The sequence below is a fragment of the Ahaetulla prasina genome, chromosome 2 (assembly GCF_028640845.1).
Source record: "Ahaetulla prasina isolate Xishuangbanna chromosome 2, ASM2864084v1, whole genome shotgun sequence".
Lineage (NCBI taxonomy): Eukaryota > Metazoa > Chordata > Lepidosauria > Squamata > Colubridae > Ahaetulla > Ahaetulla prasina.
In genome coordinates, this window is record NC_080540.1 from 8,026,920 (window position 1) to 8,045,392 (window position 18,473).

The 18,473-nt window shown below is 41.6% G+C and overlaps 1 protein-coding gene and 2 pseudogenes across 1 annotated transcript; 2 read left to right on the forward strand and 1 right to left on the reverse strand.

The window, feature by feature from the left end:
* LOC131193108 (zinc finger protein 658B-like) overlaps positions 1 to 18,473 on the reverse strand; it is a 172,399-nt pseudogene that overhangs the window by 51,181 nt on the left and 102,745 nt on the right.
* On the forward strand, positions 3,187 to 7,326 carry LOC131193128 (uncharacterized). Its single transcript, XM_058173010.1, has 2 exons — positions 3,187 to 4,937; positions 5,699 to 7,326. The coding sequence occupies exon 1, from the start codon at positions 3,259 to 3,261 to the stop codon at positions 4,480 to 4,482; it is 1,224 nt and encodes a 407-aa protein (XP_058028993.1). The 5' UTR covers positions 3,187 to 3,258; the 3' UTR covers positions 4,483 to 4,937; positions 5,699 to 7,326.
* Positions 7,984 to 18,473, forward strand: part of LOC131193141 (zinc finger protein 850-like) — a 39,520-nt pseudogene continuing 29,030 nt past the window's right edge.

Here is an 18,473-nt window from a genome sequence, read left to right on the forward strand (position 1 = left end):
GCTGACCGACCCCCCCCCCCGCAAAAAGTGGTTACTTTTTCCTTTAAAGCCGTATTTTGCAGCAGTAAAGTTCCAAATTTATGAGCAAGCTGTCAACAGAAATCCTGAGAAGAGGATGCTTCTCCCAGGGCTCATCTTTAGCACACAACAAGCTATAAAGTAAACAGTAGGGAGCTTCAGTGCAGAGTCAATTAGCAAACAGTGGGTACAGAGATGAAAATACATAACGGCTGCTCGAAACCTCCCTTAGCACTCTAAACAGTTAAATACGTTGCTGCCAATCAGGAAGGCAGCACTGTAGCTTTTTTCAGGATCCCTCTCCATTTGAAATTTCAGAAAATGACTGCAAATGTTGATAGCAGTTAGGAAAGGGGATTGGATGACATTCCCTGGATTATCTGATCTAAGGCATCATTGTGGCATCCGTTGGCTCCTGTGGCTAATTTCATTTTATCCCTGGTGAACATGTAAATCTATTGGTGGAAAAGGAGAGTGAAGGGAGTGCAGCTTCATTTGAGATGGATGAAACCTTTAAAACAAGAGAAGGCAGGTAGGGAACAGATTCTCCATATTTTTGGGAGGAGAGCCGTGTGAGTCTATGGGAGCCAAAAACCGGATGGCATAGAATAGCACTTTTGCAGACTCAGAATTAGTTACGCATTTTAATGCAATCTGTTCGAAAAGATGCTATCAAGACTCATCTTGACATACTACATAAGGATAGATGCTATTCAGCAAATCGCAGCATCTAATGCCGGGGTGAAGGATGGTCGGTGTTCTAGTCTCAACGACATCTACAGGTCTTTCTCTCCAATCTTTAATAACAATGAATCCCTAATTTGCATTTAGAGGTGCAGATTAGTGTAAGGTCCAAAAATAATATGTTTAAGCTCATAAATGCCAAACAAGAAACTTAAACAGAGGCTTTAATAAAATAGCATTTAATCTTGATCAAGCTTAAATGGTTAGCTGCTCCAAATACAAGATACATGCAGGTAACATCTACAAACAAGAGGGAATGTGAACCCCTTTTATATTGTTTAGGAAAGTCATAAATCTCCAATTCTGGCATCTTTGATTTGTGTATTCTTGGAATTTGGTTTGTATATCCCCTGAAACAGGGTAGAGCCTCTTTCCTTTGTTCTCACAACTGACCACTTGACCCCTTGGTGTGAAGGGAATGGAAATCAACACAGATTGAGTGTTAGCATGTCCAATCTGATACTTACTGGAAGGGGAGGGGGGGAGATAAGACTGATCAAAAGGTGGGACATATAGTTTGACAAATGCCAGATACTTCACAACAGATCCCAGTAACAATCCAGGAAGTTACTCAATGTGGCATGTTTGTGTTATAACTACAAAGGGCATAATATATATGTCAGTGTCACAGGAAAGAAATATTTATAGCACATAGGTATACAAAGATATATCATACATATATATGTTGCAGGAAACAATTAGCAAGTTTCTACTAATTCTAGTATTTCAGTATATCTATTTCCTTACGTTAGCATATGCAACTATCTTTTTAAATCTTGATCCTGATTTTGATCTTTTAGTTTTCCCCTGGGGGTGGCGGAGATGACGGTCTTTTGCGGGGCCCGGCTAGAGGACATTGGCCTTGCTTGGCGGCTTCAGCGAAGGGGTTAAACGCAGAGAGCTTTTGCCCCTAAAGAGGAGGCAGGAAAAGGGGGCTGGGAACCCAGCTTCCCTCCCCTCCTTCAGCTCCCTCTTCCTGATCTCTCTCTTCTTACTGGAGGGGAGAAAATCCCCTCGTTGAGAGGGGCGCTCAAGGGGCATCAAGTGGGCAAGGACTCTGCAGGGGGGGGGAATCATGGGGGGTGCCAGGTGCGGGAAGGGGAGGAGGGATTCCTTGAGGGAGGGAAGGAAAGCGAGGTGGGGTCTCCCCAGTTGCCCCCCTTCCCCTTCCGACTCTCTGCCTTTCCTTGCAAGGTTTTTTGCTCCGTGGGAACCGCTGCGCCGCCGCTTCTCCTTCTCCTCCTCGGTTGCTGCTTCTGCGAACGGCTCTCCGATCCCCTTAAAATCCTCCTTCCAAGCCCCCCTCTTTCCCCACAGCCCAACATTTGATGCAGCCCGGCTCCCAGAGAGAGGCTGCCTGGTGTTGGGGAAGGTTGAGCACCACCGTTCCCACGGGATCGTCCCTGCCGCTGCTGAGGGGGATCCACCTCCCAATGTCTGGAGGGGAGGAAGAGGATCTGGACTCAGAGGGATCGTGGCTGGAGGGCTCCCTCCCAGGGCGGCAAGCCTGTTAGGAGGAGCCCAATGGCATCTGAAAGGCAAGTGACAGAGACCTGAGAAATGTCCAGGTGAGCTTGGACAATGGGCAGCCCTGTCCAGGTGGGCTTGCTTTGAGATGCAGCACCTGAATGTGCCTCTCTTAACTTGCCCAGATTCCCTTTCTGGTGACTCCTGTATCCGTTTCTCCCTGTCCATGTAACTGAACAGCTCTGTCTGCAAAGGTTTTCAATTTTAATTTTAGTTCTTTTAAGTGTTGTATAATCTACCCTGAAAAAGAAGCTTTCTACTATTTTTTACAAACAGCTTTCCATAGAAATCAAGGGGGTTCTGCGATAATATTTAGAAAGATATTTCTAAACTGAACAGTGGGGACAGAGAATTAACTGATATAGAAAATTTCTGTCCCCAGCAATCGAAAACTAAAAGGGTTATCAGTGCATGTAACATAGATGTCTGTATGGGTAAGACTATCAACCATGCTATCAAGCAAAACCAAGCATTTAACAGTGAGTGCCGTACCATGTGCACTAAACCAACAGGTGGCAAGAAAGTAGGGGCAGTCAACACAGGTTATGTAGACAGTAAACACAAGATCAATCCAAATGGACTCAAATGTCTATACACCAATGCACAGAGTATGAGGAATAAACAGGGTGAATTAGAAATCCAAGTAAATGAGGGTAGATATGATATTGTTGCCATTACGGAAACTTGGTGGGATGAAACTGACAAATGGAACATACAGCTAGAGGGATATAAATTATTTAAAAGAAATAGACCGAATAAAAGAGGAGTAGTAGTTGCACTATATATAAGAAATAACTACATCTCTACCGAAATAGAGCACAACAATGATGAAAATCATCTTGAATGTATTTGGGTCAAAACGATATTGCCATAGGTCTATACTATAGGCCACCCAACCAAACAGAGGAAGTAGATGAACTTTTTGCTAGTCAGCTAACTAAGGTATGTAGGAAGCACATCACAGTAGTAATGGGGGATTTTAACTACCCTGACATCAACTGGGAAACAAACTCTGCACCAAGTGGAAGATCCAACAGGTTCCTAACAAACCTAGCAGACAACTTTGTTTCCCAAAAAATAGAGAAGGCGACAAGGGGATCAGCCATATTGGACTTAATTCTCACTAACAGAGATGAAATGATAGAAGGTGTTGAAGCTACAGGAACCTTGGGGGCAAGTGACCACGCAATATTGGAATTCGACATTAAGCAAATACAAGTAGTAGAACAAAGTCAAACTAGAGTCTTGGACTTTAAGAGAGCTAATTTCAATAAACTTAGAGAGAGCTTGAGAAGGATTCAATGGATGAGAATCCTCAGGGGGAAAACGACTCAAGAAGCTTGGGAAATTTTGAAAAGTGAGATTATAAAAGCACAGTCTAACACAATACCAATGAAGAAGAAAAATAATAGATCTCAAAAGAAACCAGCATGGATGCATAAAGAACTATCTGACAAATTGAAAGATAAAAAGGACAAATATAAAAAGTGGAAAGAGGGGCAAATAACTAAGGCAGAATATCAGCAAATAGCCCAAGCCTGTAAAGATGAAGTGAGGAAAGCTAAGGCTCACAATGAACAAAGACTAGCGACAAAAGTAAAAAATAACAAAAAAAGCTTCTTCCAACATGTTAAAAACAAGAAAAAAGTCAAGGAAACAATTGGCCCATTGCTGGGAGAAAGTGGCAAGAAGATGACAAGCAACAGGGAGAAAGCAGATTTATTTAACTCATATTTTGCATCTGTCTTTACACAAAAGGAAAAAACAATCCAACCTATCAAAAACAGCACTACAAAAAACAGATTAGAAACACAAGTTAAAATAGGGAAGAAAATGGTAAGTGAACACCTTTCTACCCTAGACGAGTTCAAATCACCAGGACCGGATGGATTACACCCCAAGGTTCTGAAGGAACTGGCAGACGTGATCTCAGAACCACTGAACTATATCTTTCAAAGATCCTGGAGCACAGGGGAGCTGCCAGAGGACTGGAAAAGAGCTGATGTAGTTCCCATCTTCAAAAAAGGAAAAAAAAAGAGATCCAGGAAACTACAGACCTATCAGTCTGACCTCAATACCGGGGAAGATTCTGGAAAAGATAATCAAGCAACGAATTACCGAACACCTAGAAGCAAACAAAGTAATAACCAAAAGCCAACATGGGTTTGTCAAAAACAGATCATGCCAGACTAATCTTATCGCATTCTTTGACAAAATGACAAAATTAGTAGACCAGAGGAATACTGTCGATATAATTTACTTGGACTTCAGTAAAGCATTTGATAAAGAAGACCATAACCTACTACTAGATAAAGTAGAAAAATGTGGGTTAGACAGCACCACCACCAGATGGATTCATAACTGGCTGACCAACCGCACTCAACGTGTAGTCCTCAACGGAACTACATCCACATGGAGGGAAGTATGCAGTGGAGTACCCCAAGGCTCTGTTTTAGGCCCAGTACTCTTCAACATCTTCATCAATGACTTGGATGAGGGGATAGATGGGGAACTCATCAAATTTGCAGATGACACCAAGCTGGCAGGAATAGCCAACACTCCAGAAGATAGGCTCAAGTTACAGAAAGATCTTGACAGACTTGAACATTGGGCGCTATCTAACAAAATGAAATTCAACAGTGAAAAAAGTAAGGTTCTACATTTAGGCCAAAAACAAAATGCACCAGTACCGTATATGTGGTACCTTGCTCAATAGTAGTACCTGTGAGAGGGATCTTGGAGTCCTAGTGGATAACCATTTAGATATGAGCCAGCAGTGTGCAGCAGCTGCTAAAAAAGCCAACACAGTTCTGGGCTGCATAAAGAGAGGGATAGAATCAAGATCACGTGAAGTGTTAGTGCCACGTTATAATGCCTTGGTAAGGCCACACTTGGAATATGGCATCCAGTTTTGGTCACCACGATGTAAAGAAGATGTTGAGACTCTAGAAAGAGTGCAGAGAAGAGCAACAAAGATGATTAGGGGACTGGAAGCTAAAACATATGAAGAACGGTTGCAGGAACTGGGTATGTCTAGTTTAACAAAAAGAAGGACTAGGGGAGACATGATAGCTGTGTTCCAATATCTCAGGGGCTGCCACAAAGAAGAGGGAGTCGGGCTGTTCTCCAAAGCACCTGAGGGTAGAACAAGAAGCAATGGGTGGAAACTGATCAAAGAAAGAAGCAACTTAGAACTAAGGAGAAATTTCCTGACAGTTAGAACAATTAATAAGTGGAACGACTTGCCTTCAGAAGTTGTGAATGCTCCAATACTGGAAATTTTTAAGAAAAAGTTGGATAACCATCTGACTGAGATGGTGTAGGGTTACCTGCCTGGGCAGGGGGTTGGACTAGAAGGCCTCCAAGGTCCCTTCCAACTCTGTTGTTATGTTATGTTATGTTATATCAGAATTGCAGGTTAAACGACAGGCCTGGGAGCTCTAATAATTGCCTGCAGAGCGTTCTGGGGAACAGGCTGGTGTACAGATGATCCAGGTTGGTTCGGCTGCAGCAAGGCTTCAATTGTTCAACTAAAATGCTCGCATGGAGAGTTTCTGTTTAGATGATAGCAGTCTTTCAAAGTTTGAAAGAGTGTCACATAGAAGAGAGGTTTGACCTGTTCTCCAAAGCGCCGGAGAGCAGAAAAAGAAGTAACAGATGGAGACTTATAGAGAGACCCAAGCTAGAACTTAGAGAAAGTTCCTGTCTGTGAGAACAAATGGAACAGCTTGCCTCCAAAAATTGTGGATGCTTCATCACTGGAGGTTTTTAAGAACAGATTGGACAGACATTTGTCCAGAATGGTACAAAGTCTCCTGCCTCAGCAGGGGATTGGACTGGACGACCTCCAATGTCCCTTCTAACTCTTATTATTCTCTTATGGACCTGCTGTTTTCTTGGCAACAATAACAGACTGATCTGCCACTGGTTACACTTCCATATCTAATCAACCAGCATGGTATTTCCTACTGGTACTCCATCCATGTATTAACCAGGTTCAACTGTGCTTAAGCCAGCACTTTTTTAAAAATAGCTAATGAGGACTTTTGGGGATGTTCAGTTGTATAGGTAGTCCTCACTTGCCACTTGTTCACTGAGTCTGTGGTTATGAAGATACAGGAAAAGGAGTTGCACCGATTTGGGTTCTGCCATCCAGTACATATCTATGATGGTTGCAGCATCCCACACTCATAATCCCCATTTGTGACCTGCCCAGCTAGCTTCACACAAGCAAAATCAGTGGGGAGGTGAAATTGAATTTAACAATCCACAGTGATTTGTTTAACAACTGCAGAAGAACAGATGTAAGTTGGCACTGTCGTGTGACATCATGCTTAATGATCGAGCCACTTAATGATACAGATGCCAGTCCCAAATGCAGGCAATAAGTTAGGACTACTTGAATGGGGATGCACCAGAGAGATTGTGGACAGTATTTACTGCACTTATTTGGAGCTGAGGACTACCAAGGGCAAAACTGGTGCTTCAAATCTTGCAGAGACTTTAGGCATCATTTCATCAATTAAAGCCCCCACATCTCTAAAATTAGCTCAGATGGCTTGACTTCAATCCTTTTGGGACCTTTTTTCAGGCTGAAAAAGCATGTATTTCCCATATATATACATTTGTAGGTATGTGCATTTGAATTTCGGTCTGTATGAATATATTTCCAGATATATTCGTTGATAACCCATTGCAGCACTAAGAAGTTATGATAGATGCAAATCAATAACAGAATTTTATGATTGAATGGATATTTGAACTTAGATCTCTGTAATGTTCGATGAATCATAATTAAAGAGGTTATTCTAGGATGGGGGCCTGTTTGCTTTTTCAGTGTAATGTATCCTTTTTCTTTTTTTCACATCTTCTGCAAGCATTACATAAGCAATTAAATTTACACTTTTCTTTGAATCTTATAAGCAAAGAGGATGGCAACAAAAGCACTCTGGAGAAGTGGGAATAATTTTTGGGGAAAAACAGCAAATCTAGCCAGAAATCAAAATATTTACTTAAGAAAATTACACAATTCTCTCATTTCAGCGGGCAAAAGAAAATCAGGAAGATATTTCAAGCTGGAAAAAGTAGAGTATGCTGAACTCAAGGATACATTACATGAAAAGGTAAAGGAATATTTTTCCGTTCAGAAAAAGAGGAAAATATCTGGAAGTCAGTGGGAAAAATAGGTCAATCGGATAGTCACATAGGGTAGACAGTAATGGAAGACTCACCCTGTGAGGAAACAAGTGGCTTGAATCAAAGCACATATTTTTGACCTCAAGAATTATCAGTGGTGGAAAAGCTCCCTACATGTGCCTCTTGTGGGAAAAGCACAGATTGCAAATCACAGGTGATTGTGCACAAGAGAATCCACACTGGAAAAAATTTTGATAAAGGCTAACTTTTTCTGGTTATCAGCAGATGTTTCTGTTTGCAGAAGTTGTGAAATTATTGCAAAGAGGCTTTTGGGTGGTTTTTTGTATCTGTATCGAATTCTCACATGTGGAGTTCCAGATCCTATCACCAGATTCCAGATTCTATCTTGGTGAACTCCAGACATTGAGCTCCAGAATTCCCCAGCCAGCATACAATTAGTCCTCAGGATACAACTGTAATGGGGCCTGCCTACCAGTTGTTTAACTACCTCTACACCTGCTGTTCCTGATGCAGCAGAACACTGGCTACCTCACTGTTGGAGAAAATTATTGCGCAGGCCCAGGCTTGACCTCCAAAGGCCTGTTTTACCTCAACCCTTGGGTCCTCACAGGTCTTTTCACACAAGCCTCTACCTCCCCCACAGCATCCCCCTGTTTCTTAAACAGGGTTCCACAGGCTTTTTCCTACTCCCACTTGGTTCCTGCAATTCTTACGCCTGACTCCCATCCCACCAGGCCCAACAGCCTCCTCCTCCATCCCTTTTGAACATCTCTTAACCTCATGTTGGGGAAAGAGGGCAGGCCATTTATCCCTGGGCCATATAACTGTGTTCCTGGTAGCAGCCGTTATTTTCAGCGTTCCTGTTATTCATCCCTGGGCCATGTGGTGAATGGCAGCTGCTTTTGGGTCATTGTCATGTGGGAGAGGGACAAATTGATCTTTTTTTTCTACCTTAACACTGCAGACAGCATTAAGGAATTGTGGGTGCACTGAAAATGATGGCTGTCTCTGGGAGATCTTCAAAAGTTAAGTGTGTGATGAGGCCCAGGGAAAAAAGCAGTGTTCAGTCCCCTCCCGGCCTCAGCCACGCGAGCTGGCTAAATGAGCCAGTAATTGAGTTCACGGCTGCTATCAGTCCTGGCAGGGAATCTGCAGCTGCCTGCCAAAGTCCCCCTCTTTTCTTGGGGTTGCCAGGCAACCAGGAAGTCAGCAGTCCAGGCCGAATGTTCAGCTCCCTTCTCCGAGTTGAGCTCAATTTTTGCTTGTCACGAAGCAGCAGAGCAGCCAGGACTGCTTTTATACTCTGTGGGGTGTGGCTCCGTGACTCAGCACTTTCCAGGCCTGCCCCGCCCCTGCTTCTGTTGTTCCCACCTCTCCTGCCTATGAAACCTAGAGTCCAGCCAGGCCTGATTGCCATCAGCCGGGTCTGGAGGCGTGGCCTGGGGGGGGGAAGAGTCAGGGGAAGGAGGCCTCGTTATCTCCTCCACCCGGCCTGCCTCTGGCTCCTGGAGCTGAGCCAGGGAAGCTGGTGCTCCAGAGGTAAGTCCTGATAGCCCTTCCCCCTCACTTTCCGAGTCACTTTCTGGAAGGGGCCCCGGCTCGGGGGGGGGCACAGACACAACAAGCAATGTAAGATTTCACAGGTAAAGGCAGTTCTGCCTGATGGAAACAAGCTGTAGGAATATTGAGTTGAGGAGGAAAGGGATTGTGGCTTTGATCACAGGATCTCCAGGTTTATTAGCAATTCCTGCTTTGATCTCCTTTTCTTAGAAGTGCCTGCTTGTTTCCTTTTGATGGCTGCTGGGTGATAGCAGCACAATATTGCTGACATATTTGTTGTATCCCTATTTGGTGGTGACACTGGAAAGGAAAAAAGTGGGGATTGCCAGTGTTGCTGTGAACATTAGGGCAAGGCAAGAAACTCAAAGTCGCATCAAACTGTGAGATGGATGGTAAATACGTTTATTAATAAATGCTTTTAATAATAAAAAGGAAACATAAAGCCTTTTTCTCAACTCTTGTTCAGTGCTGAGCTCCCAAATTGAGATGGGAAGATCTTGGGGGGGAGGAAATCTAAAAAATTCGACAAAAAATAAGTTTTCCCCCCATTTTTTTCCCAAAGCTGTTTGGAAAAAAACTGTTTATTTTCCATTTTGGGGGATGGGGGATTTTTTCCAGCCTGTCCCATCTGGAACAACTTGCCTGCAGAAGCTGTGAATGCTCCAACACTGGAAATTTTTAAGAAGATGTTGGATAACCATTTGTCTGAAATGGTGTAGAGTTTCCTGCCTGGGCAGGGGGTTGTTTGAGAAGACCGCCAAGGTCCCTTCCAACTCTGTTATTCTATTCTATTTTATCTCCCCACACATACAGTTTCTAACCCACTGCAATTGTTAAAATACATATAACCTGTAATCTACCTGTAGTTGAGGTCCCCACGGATGGAAACAGTGAGTAGACAAAAATGTATGGAAAAACCTGGGGTTGAATTCCTTTAACATAAGACATTGGTCATACTAACATATGACTAGTGACTTTGTGACCATTTGACATTACAACCGACCCCTCCCCCTCCTAAATGTGCATGTATAGGAGAGGTTGTACCTTTCCCAACATCAGTAATTGTGAGAGGGATGTAGGAGTCCTAACCAACAACCACTTAAGTACGAACTAGCAGTGTGCTGCAGCTGCAGAAAAAGCCAACCCAGCCTTAGTCTGCATCACCAGCGGGATAGCATCAAAAATCACCTGACGTGTTAGTAATGAATTACTGCTGCACTTGAAATACTGTGTCCAGTTTTGATTGCTATGATACAAAAAAAGATGTTGAGACTCTAGAAAGAGTGCAGAAAAGAGCAACAAAGGTACCTAGGGACTGGAGGCTAAAACATCGGATGAGCAGTTGCAAGAGCTGGATATGTCTGACACAGGGGACTAAGATTGACATGATAGCAGTCTTTCAGTATTTGAGGGACTGACACATTAAGAGGGGGTCAACCTATTCCCCAAAGTGCCTGAGAGCAGTAAAAGAAGTAACAGAGGGAGACTTATCAAAACCAAATCCTTCCTAGAATTGAGACAGTCCCTGTCCATGAAATCATTCAATCAGTGGAACAGCTTGCCTCCACAACTTGTGAGTATTCCAGCAATGGGATTTTTAAAGAGGAGGCTGGACATTCTGTTTATCCAGAATAGTATAGGTTCTCCTGCTTAGAGAGATGGTCCCTTCCAACTCCTATTCCATAATTCAGTTTGAACTTCATAAACTTTTAGGACTTTTCCCATGTAGCGAAACTTCACAAGCTAAGTAGTTTCACATTTCACTTGGCTCAGTTGCTGGGAGTCGAAAAACGACTTGACAGCATGTAATCAGTGAAAACATCTTGCAGATGCCTTAGGCAGAAACAGGACAAGCCTGTTTTTTGACCTCCTAGGATGAGATGGCAGTCAGATAGGCAGCATCTGCAATTAGAAAGCCAACAGCACAAGAGCTCCATCTGTTGGAGCTAAAAGGAACTGAAACCATTGAGTACTGTATTGCTAGATAGGATGGGAGGAGAGGAGAAGCGCAGATGAACTTCCTCTTCCGGATCACTCATGGGAGGAAGGTGGTGTGCAGAGTGTTATTTGTGCTCTTCCAAGGATCAAAGCATCAGATGGAAGGTGAGTTAAGGACAGGTTAGAGGAAAGACCAGAAGCAGGTTGGCCTGTTTGGTTTGGATGCTGCCAACTGGTTAACATTAATGATGGTCACACATCCTTACAGATAAAGATTAACAGAATTGGAAGGGACCTTCTAGGTCATCTAGTCCAACTCCTTGCCCAAGCAGGAGACCCGACATCATTTGGCAGTCCAATCTCTTTTTGAAAGTTTCAGTGATGAAGCTCCCACAACTTCTGAAAGCTGTTCCATTGGTTGATTGTTCTCACTGTCAGAAAATGTCTCCGTATTTCTAGGTTGAATCTCTCCTTGGTCAGTTTCCATCCATTATTCCTTGTCTGGCCTTCAGGTGCCTTGGAAAATAGCTTTATCCCCTCCTTTCTATGACAGCCCCTCAAATACTGGAATACTGCTATCATGTCTCCCCTGGTCCTTCTCTTCACTAGACTAGCCATGCCCAGTTCGTGCAACTGTTCATCATATGTTTTAGCTTCCAGTCCCCTAATCATCTTGGTTGCTCTTCTCTGCATTCTTTCCGTACACTGCTGGCTCATATTTAATTGGTTGTCCACTAAGACTCCAAGATCTTTCTCACTGTTATTGCTATTAAGCCTGGTTTCACCCGGTCTATATGTGTACTTTTGGTTTTTCTTGCCTAAGTGTAAGACTTTACTTTTCTCTACATTGAATTTCATTTTGTTTGATAGGGCCCAGTGTTCAAATCTGTCAAGATTCATCTGGATCTTGAAACTATCATCTAGGGTGTTAGGTTATTCCTACCAGCTTAGTATCATTTGTAAATGTGTTAAGTTCCCCTTCTATTCCCTCATCTTAGTCGCTCATGAAGATATTGAAAAGTATTGGGCCTAAGATGGAAGCTTGTGGTACCCCACTGCTTTTTCTTGAGCTTCAATGGCACAGTGGTTAGAGTGCAGTACTGCCAGCTGCCTGCCGGCTGCCAGCAATTTAACAGTTCAAATCCCACCAGGCTAAAGCCTTCCCTCCTTCCAAGGTGGGTAAAATTATGACCCAAATTGTTGGGGGCAACATGCTGACTCTGTAAATCGCTTAGAGAGGGCTGTAAAGCACTGTAAAGTGGTATATAAGTCTAAGTACTATTGCTATTTCTAGGCTACCAAAAAGTAAATTGTGGTCTAGTTTGTCGAATGCCTTGCTGAAGTCTAAGTATATTATGTCCACAGTATTTTGCTAGTCTATTAATTTAATCACTATGTTGGAGAATGAAATAAAATTGGATTGGCATGATCTGTTTTTAACAAACCCATGCTGACTTCTAGTTATTACTTTACTCGTTTCTAGATGTTGGCAGATCTGTTTTTTTATCATCTTTTCCAATATCTTCCTGGGTATTGATGTTAGGTTGATTTGTCTGTAGTTTCCTGGATCTGTTTTTTTTTTCTTCCTTTTTTGAAGATGGGAACAACATATTTGCTTTCATGACTTTGTCTTTGCAGATTCTGGCTATCTGCTGATATTCTGTCTGTTATGCGTCCTTCTTTCCATTTTTTGTACTTGTCCTTTTTGTCTTTCAATTTGTGCAGCCATGCTGGTTTATTCTTGGGATTTCTTGTTTTCTTTTTTGGTGGTATTGTGCTGGACTGGGCTTTTGTGATCTTTTTTTTTTCAGAGTTCCCAAGCTTCTTCAGTTGTTTTAGCCTTTAGGATTTTCATCCAAGGAATCTTTCCCAAGTTCTCTCTGAGTTTGTTAAAATCAGTTCTTTTAAAATCTAAGACTATGTTATTTATTTATTTATTTATTTTTATTAATTGGAATTTGTCAAACAAAAATGAGACTAAGAAGAGAATAAAAATACAATGACAGGTTTGATAGGCACGTTAGTGCATTTATGCATGCCCCCTCTACTGACCACTTAAGTATGAAGTAAGGTCCACAGAAGTCAATTTGTGACTGAAATTGTGAAAATTTGTAGCTGAGGCAACTGAATCAGGTAGGGCATTCCAGACTTCGACAACTCTATTACAGATATCGTATTTTTTACAGTCAAGTTTAGAATGATTTACATTGAGTTTAAAGCGGTTGTTCGTGGGCGTATTATTGCAATTAAACAGAAAAAGTCATTTACAGGTAAAATATTACTATGCATAATTTTGTATGCAATACCTACAAGCTACACGGTTCTAAGTTATCCAACCCGAGAATTTTGAGCCTAGTAGCATAAGGAATTCTATTCTGTACAGAAGAGTGCAAGACTTTTCTCGTGAAGTACTCGATTGTACTGATGTCTGATATATTCTGGGGATTCCAAACAGTTGAACAATACTCTAAAATTGGTCTAGCGTAAGTTTTATAAGCTCTAATTAGCAATATCATGCTTCCAGGAAAAAAAGTTTCACAAAATTAAGTTTAGAACTCTTAATGCTTTTTTTAGCAATGCTATTACAGTGAGCTTTGGAGCCTAAATCGTGAGGGATAAGTACACCTAGGTCCTTAACAAAGTGAGAGTCATCTGCTAGATCAATGCCACCTAGCTTATACTTGACATTCTGATTACATTTACCAATATGTAAGACAGAGCATTTATTAATTGAAATTTGAAGTTGCCAAACAGATGACCATTCAGACACACAGTCGAGATCATTTGCAAAACAACAGAATTATCTTAGAATTGAATAATTTTACGTCATCGGCAAAAAGAACACAATTGCTTTTTAGTTGATCATATAAATCGTTGATATAGAGCAAAAAAAGTGTGCAACCTAAAACGCTGCCATGCGGAACACCACTGTTAAATTATGCAGGATTAGACAGCGAGTTCCCTATTTTGACTTTCTACAGTCTATCAGACAGGAAAGCAGCAATCCACTTGTGCAAAAGTCCAGAAATGCTCTAAGCGCTTAATTTCAACAGCAGTTTATCATGTACTACTGTATCAAAAGCCTTACAAAAATCTATGTAAATTCCATCAACAGTATCATGTTCTATTGATTGTGTTTTTGTTGAAGTCCCCCATTAGTATTATAGTGTGTTTCCTACATATATTTCTTAGTTGGTTGGCAAAAATGACACCTATTTTTTCTGCTTGGTTGGGTGGCCTGTAATATACACCTATGACGGTGTTATTCTTCTTTTCTTTTATATTAATCCATATGCATTCTAGGAGGTTTTCTTCCTGGTTTCGTGCATTTCTGTAGCAATGTAGTGGTCCTTTACAAGGCCCTCCTCTTTTATGGGGTCTGGGGTTTTTTGAACAGTTTGTAACCTTCTATCAGTATCTTCCAGTCATGGGTTTCATCCCACCAAGTTTCTGTAATTCCAATTACCTTCATATCTACCTTCATGTTATTAATAGTTCAAGTTCACTCTGTTTGTTCCCCAAACTTTGTGCATTTGTATATAGGCACTTGAGGTCTTTATATTGGTCTGTGGGTATGCTTCCTATGTTTCCTATTTGGTATTTGAGTTTGTCTTCCTTTCCATTCCTCCTTACCTCATTATTTGACTTGGTTTCTAAGGATTTGTGCTTGGAATTAGGTCCTAGAGATCCTAAAGATTGGTCATCCTCCCCCCTCAATTTTAGTTTAACCCCCCCTGATAAGTTGAGCCAGTCATTTTCCAAAAATATTCTTCCCAGTCTTCGTGAGATGCAGCCCATCCCTTGCCAAAAGCCTATCATGAAGGTAGTACAGACCATGATCCAGGAATCCAAAGGTTTTTTGGCGACACCAACCCTTTAGCCAGTTTACTTCTAGAATCCTTTGTTATCTTACCAGGTGTTGACCTTTCGTTGGCAGTACAGATGAGAAAAACTACTTGTGCATCTAACTCCTTAACTTTCTTGCCTAGATGCTTGTAATCTCTCAATATTGTGTTCAAGTTCTTTTTTGTTTCATTCATCCCGACATGTAGCAGTAGAAAAGGGTAGTAAACTGTGGGCTTTATCTCCACTTTGGTCTCATCTGTCTAAGGGACAGTGTTCCAGAAGTTTTGTGATTTGTTCAGATGTAACTTTGCAAATGCAAGCGTTGCGTCCATGTCCTTTTTAGAAATCAGAGGCTTTCTCCTGGCAACCCTACCAAACGAACCATACTTATTCAGTCTTTTTCTAATTGTACTGTCATGAACTTTAACACTTAACATGCTAAATGAGGCCTGTAGAGCCTGAGATGTAATGCTTGGATTTTTTGTAATTTCTCTGAGCATTGCACTGTCTGAACTTGGGGTGACTTTGCTGGGACTTCCACTCCTGGGAAGATTGGCAATTGTCTTGAATGTTTTCCGTTTGTGAATGTTAAATGTAGAATGATGTTCTTTAAATTGTTTGGAAATAGACTTACAACCCTTCCCAGATTGATGGGCAGCAACAATTGCTTCTCTAAGATCCCCACTGATATCTTTACTCTTTAGCATTTAATTCACATCGCAATGCTGGAGACCAGGAAACTCCTACAACTTCGGCTTTTATAGATATAGTCACATTTGCTGATGATAATTGATCAAGGGCATTTGATCAATAGCACTGGCTGCTGCGTTGCCTCTTCGTACCTATGGAAGAAGTAAGAGTGTTTTTAGTTTTTCATGTCTCTGTTATGGCTTTGTTTTTGTAAAAAAAAATGATGACATGGGTATAATGTGTCATCTGTTTTTGTTCATCTGACATTATAGTTACCCATTTTTAAGAACTGCTAAGGCCTGGATGATTTTTACTATGTCATGATATGTAAAATTATACAACACAAAGAGGGTGTACTTTCTTTTTCACATAATTGTATTTGAAACTTTTGCACATAAACTTTTGCAGGGCTGAGAATTTGTGACTGACCTAAGTCAACAAGTGAATTTCATGAATGAATGGATATTTGAACTTGGATCTCGGTAGTCAAATGTCACAATTAATGTAAGAGATTATTCTACCATTGTGGAATTGCTTTTTCATTGTAATGTATACTTTTTTCACATCTTCTGCAACCTTTTTACAAACAATAAAAGCTGCATTTTTATTTGAATCTTACAGACAAAGATGATGCTGATAAGATCACAGTGGACAACTGAGAATAACAAGCAACATTGAAAAGCAAAGCAAAAATAAAAATATTCTCCATTTTCTTCAGGAAAAACCACACAATTCACCTAGCAGGTGAAAGATAAAGGAAAGAAAATCAAGAACAGATTTCTAGCTGGAAAATGTAGAGTATGTGGAACTCAGTGATAGGTTATACAAAACGGTCAGGGGAGATTATTTTTCCATTTCAGAAAAAGAGGGAAATATCTGGAAGTCAGTGTGGAGGAAAAGCTGAATTGGATAGTTACATAGGGCAGATAGTAATGCAGGTCTTGCCCTGGAAGAAAGAAAAGGGCTTAAATTAAAGCACCCCTAAACAAGGGATCACACATATTTTTGACCTTCTCAAGAATATCAGTGGTGAAAAAGCTGCATAGATGTGCCTATTGTGAGAAAAGCAAACTTCTAATCACAAGAGATTATGCAGGGGAGAATCCACTCTGGAGAAAAGCAAATACAAATGATCTGATTGTGATAAAAGCTCAGGTCAGAACAGCTCCTTTTTCGTTAATGGAAAGACCCACACAGGAGAGATGCCCTACAAGTGCTCCCAATGTGGTAAATCCTTTAGCGAAAATGGCAACTTGCTGATACACCAGAGGACCCACATGGGAGCGAAGCCGTATGACTGTCCCGATTGTGGGAAACATTTCATTGGAAATTCCGACCTTGTGAGACACCTGAGGACACACACAGGAGAGAAACCCTTTGAATGTCCTGATTGCGGGAAAAGTTTCAGTCACAATTCCAATCTGATAAGACACCAGAGAACTCACACAGGAGAGAAACCCTTTGAATGTCCTGACTGTGGGAAAAGATTTCGTCAGAGTTCCTGCCTGGTGAATCATCAGAGGACTCACACAGGAGAGAAACCCTTTGAATGTCCTCTTTGTGGGAAAAGTTTCAGTCGGAATTCCCACCTGGTGAAACACCAGAGAACTCACACAGGAGAGAAACCCTTTAAATGTCCTGATTGCGGGAAAAGTTTCAGTCACAATTCCAATCTGATAAGACACCAGAGAACTCACACAGGAGAGAAACCCTTTGAATGTCCTGACTGTGGGAAAAGTTTCAGTCACAATTTCTGCCTGGTGATTCATCAGAGGACTCACACAGGAGAGAAACCCTTTGAATGTCCTCTTTGTGGGAAAAGTTTCAGTCAGAATTATGACCTAGTGAAACACCAGAGAACTCACACAGGAGAGAAACCCTTTGAATGTCCTAATTGTGGGAAAAGTTTCCGTCTGAATTCTGACTTGGTGATCCATCAGAGGACTCACACAGGAGAAAAACCCTTTGAATGTCCCGATTGTGGGAAAAGTTTCAGTCAGAATTCCAGTCTGGTGCAACACCAGAGAACTCACACAGGAGAGAAACCCTTTGAATGTCCTAATTGTGGGAAAAGTTTCAGTCACAATTCTAGCCTGGTGCAACACCAGAGAACTCACACAGGAGAGAAACCCTTTGAATGTCCCGATTGTGGGAAAAGTTTCAGTCAGAATTCCAGTCTGGTGCAACACCAGAGAACTCACACAGGAGAGAAACCCTTTGAATGTCCTAATTGTGGGAAAAGTTTCAGTCACAATTCTAGCCTGGTGGAACATCAGAGAACTCACACAGGGGAGAAACCCTTTGCATGTGTTGAGTGTGGAAAACGTTTCCGTCAGAATTTCAACCTGGTAAGACATCAGAGAACTCACACAGGAGAGAAACCCTTTGAATGTCCCGATTGTGGGAAAAGTTTCAGTCACAATTCCTGCCTCGTGATTCATCAGAGGACTCACACAGGAGAGAAACCCTTTGAATGTTCTGATTGTGGGAAAAGTTTCAGTCACAATTCTAGCCTGGTGGAACATCAGAGAACTCACACAGGGGAGAAACCCTTTGCATGTGTTGAGTGTGGAAAACGTTTCAGTCAGAATTCCAACCTGGTAAGACATCAGAGAACTCACACAGGATAGAAACCCTTGGAATATCCTAATTGTGGGAATATTTAACCAGAATTCCCACCTGGTGAAACACCAGAGGACTCACATAGGAGAGAAGCCATATGTGTGCCCAGAGTGTGGGAAAAGTTTCATTAAAAATTTCCACCTCGTGAGACACCGGATGCCTCACACGGGAGAGAAATCCTTCAAATATCCTGTCTATGGATGATCATCAGGTATAAATCTTCCCTTATTTCCTACAAGGAAATCCACATGAAGGAAACATTGATGGGTTTAGAGAAGGGTTGAATTTCATTTCTAATCTCTCATTAGGAATATAGGTGATTAATTGATTATTTTAATTTTGGCCTCATTCTTTTTACTTAAACATGTCTC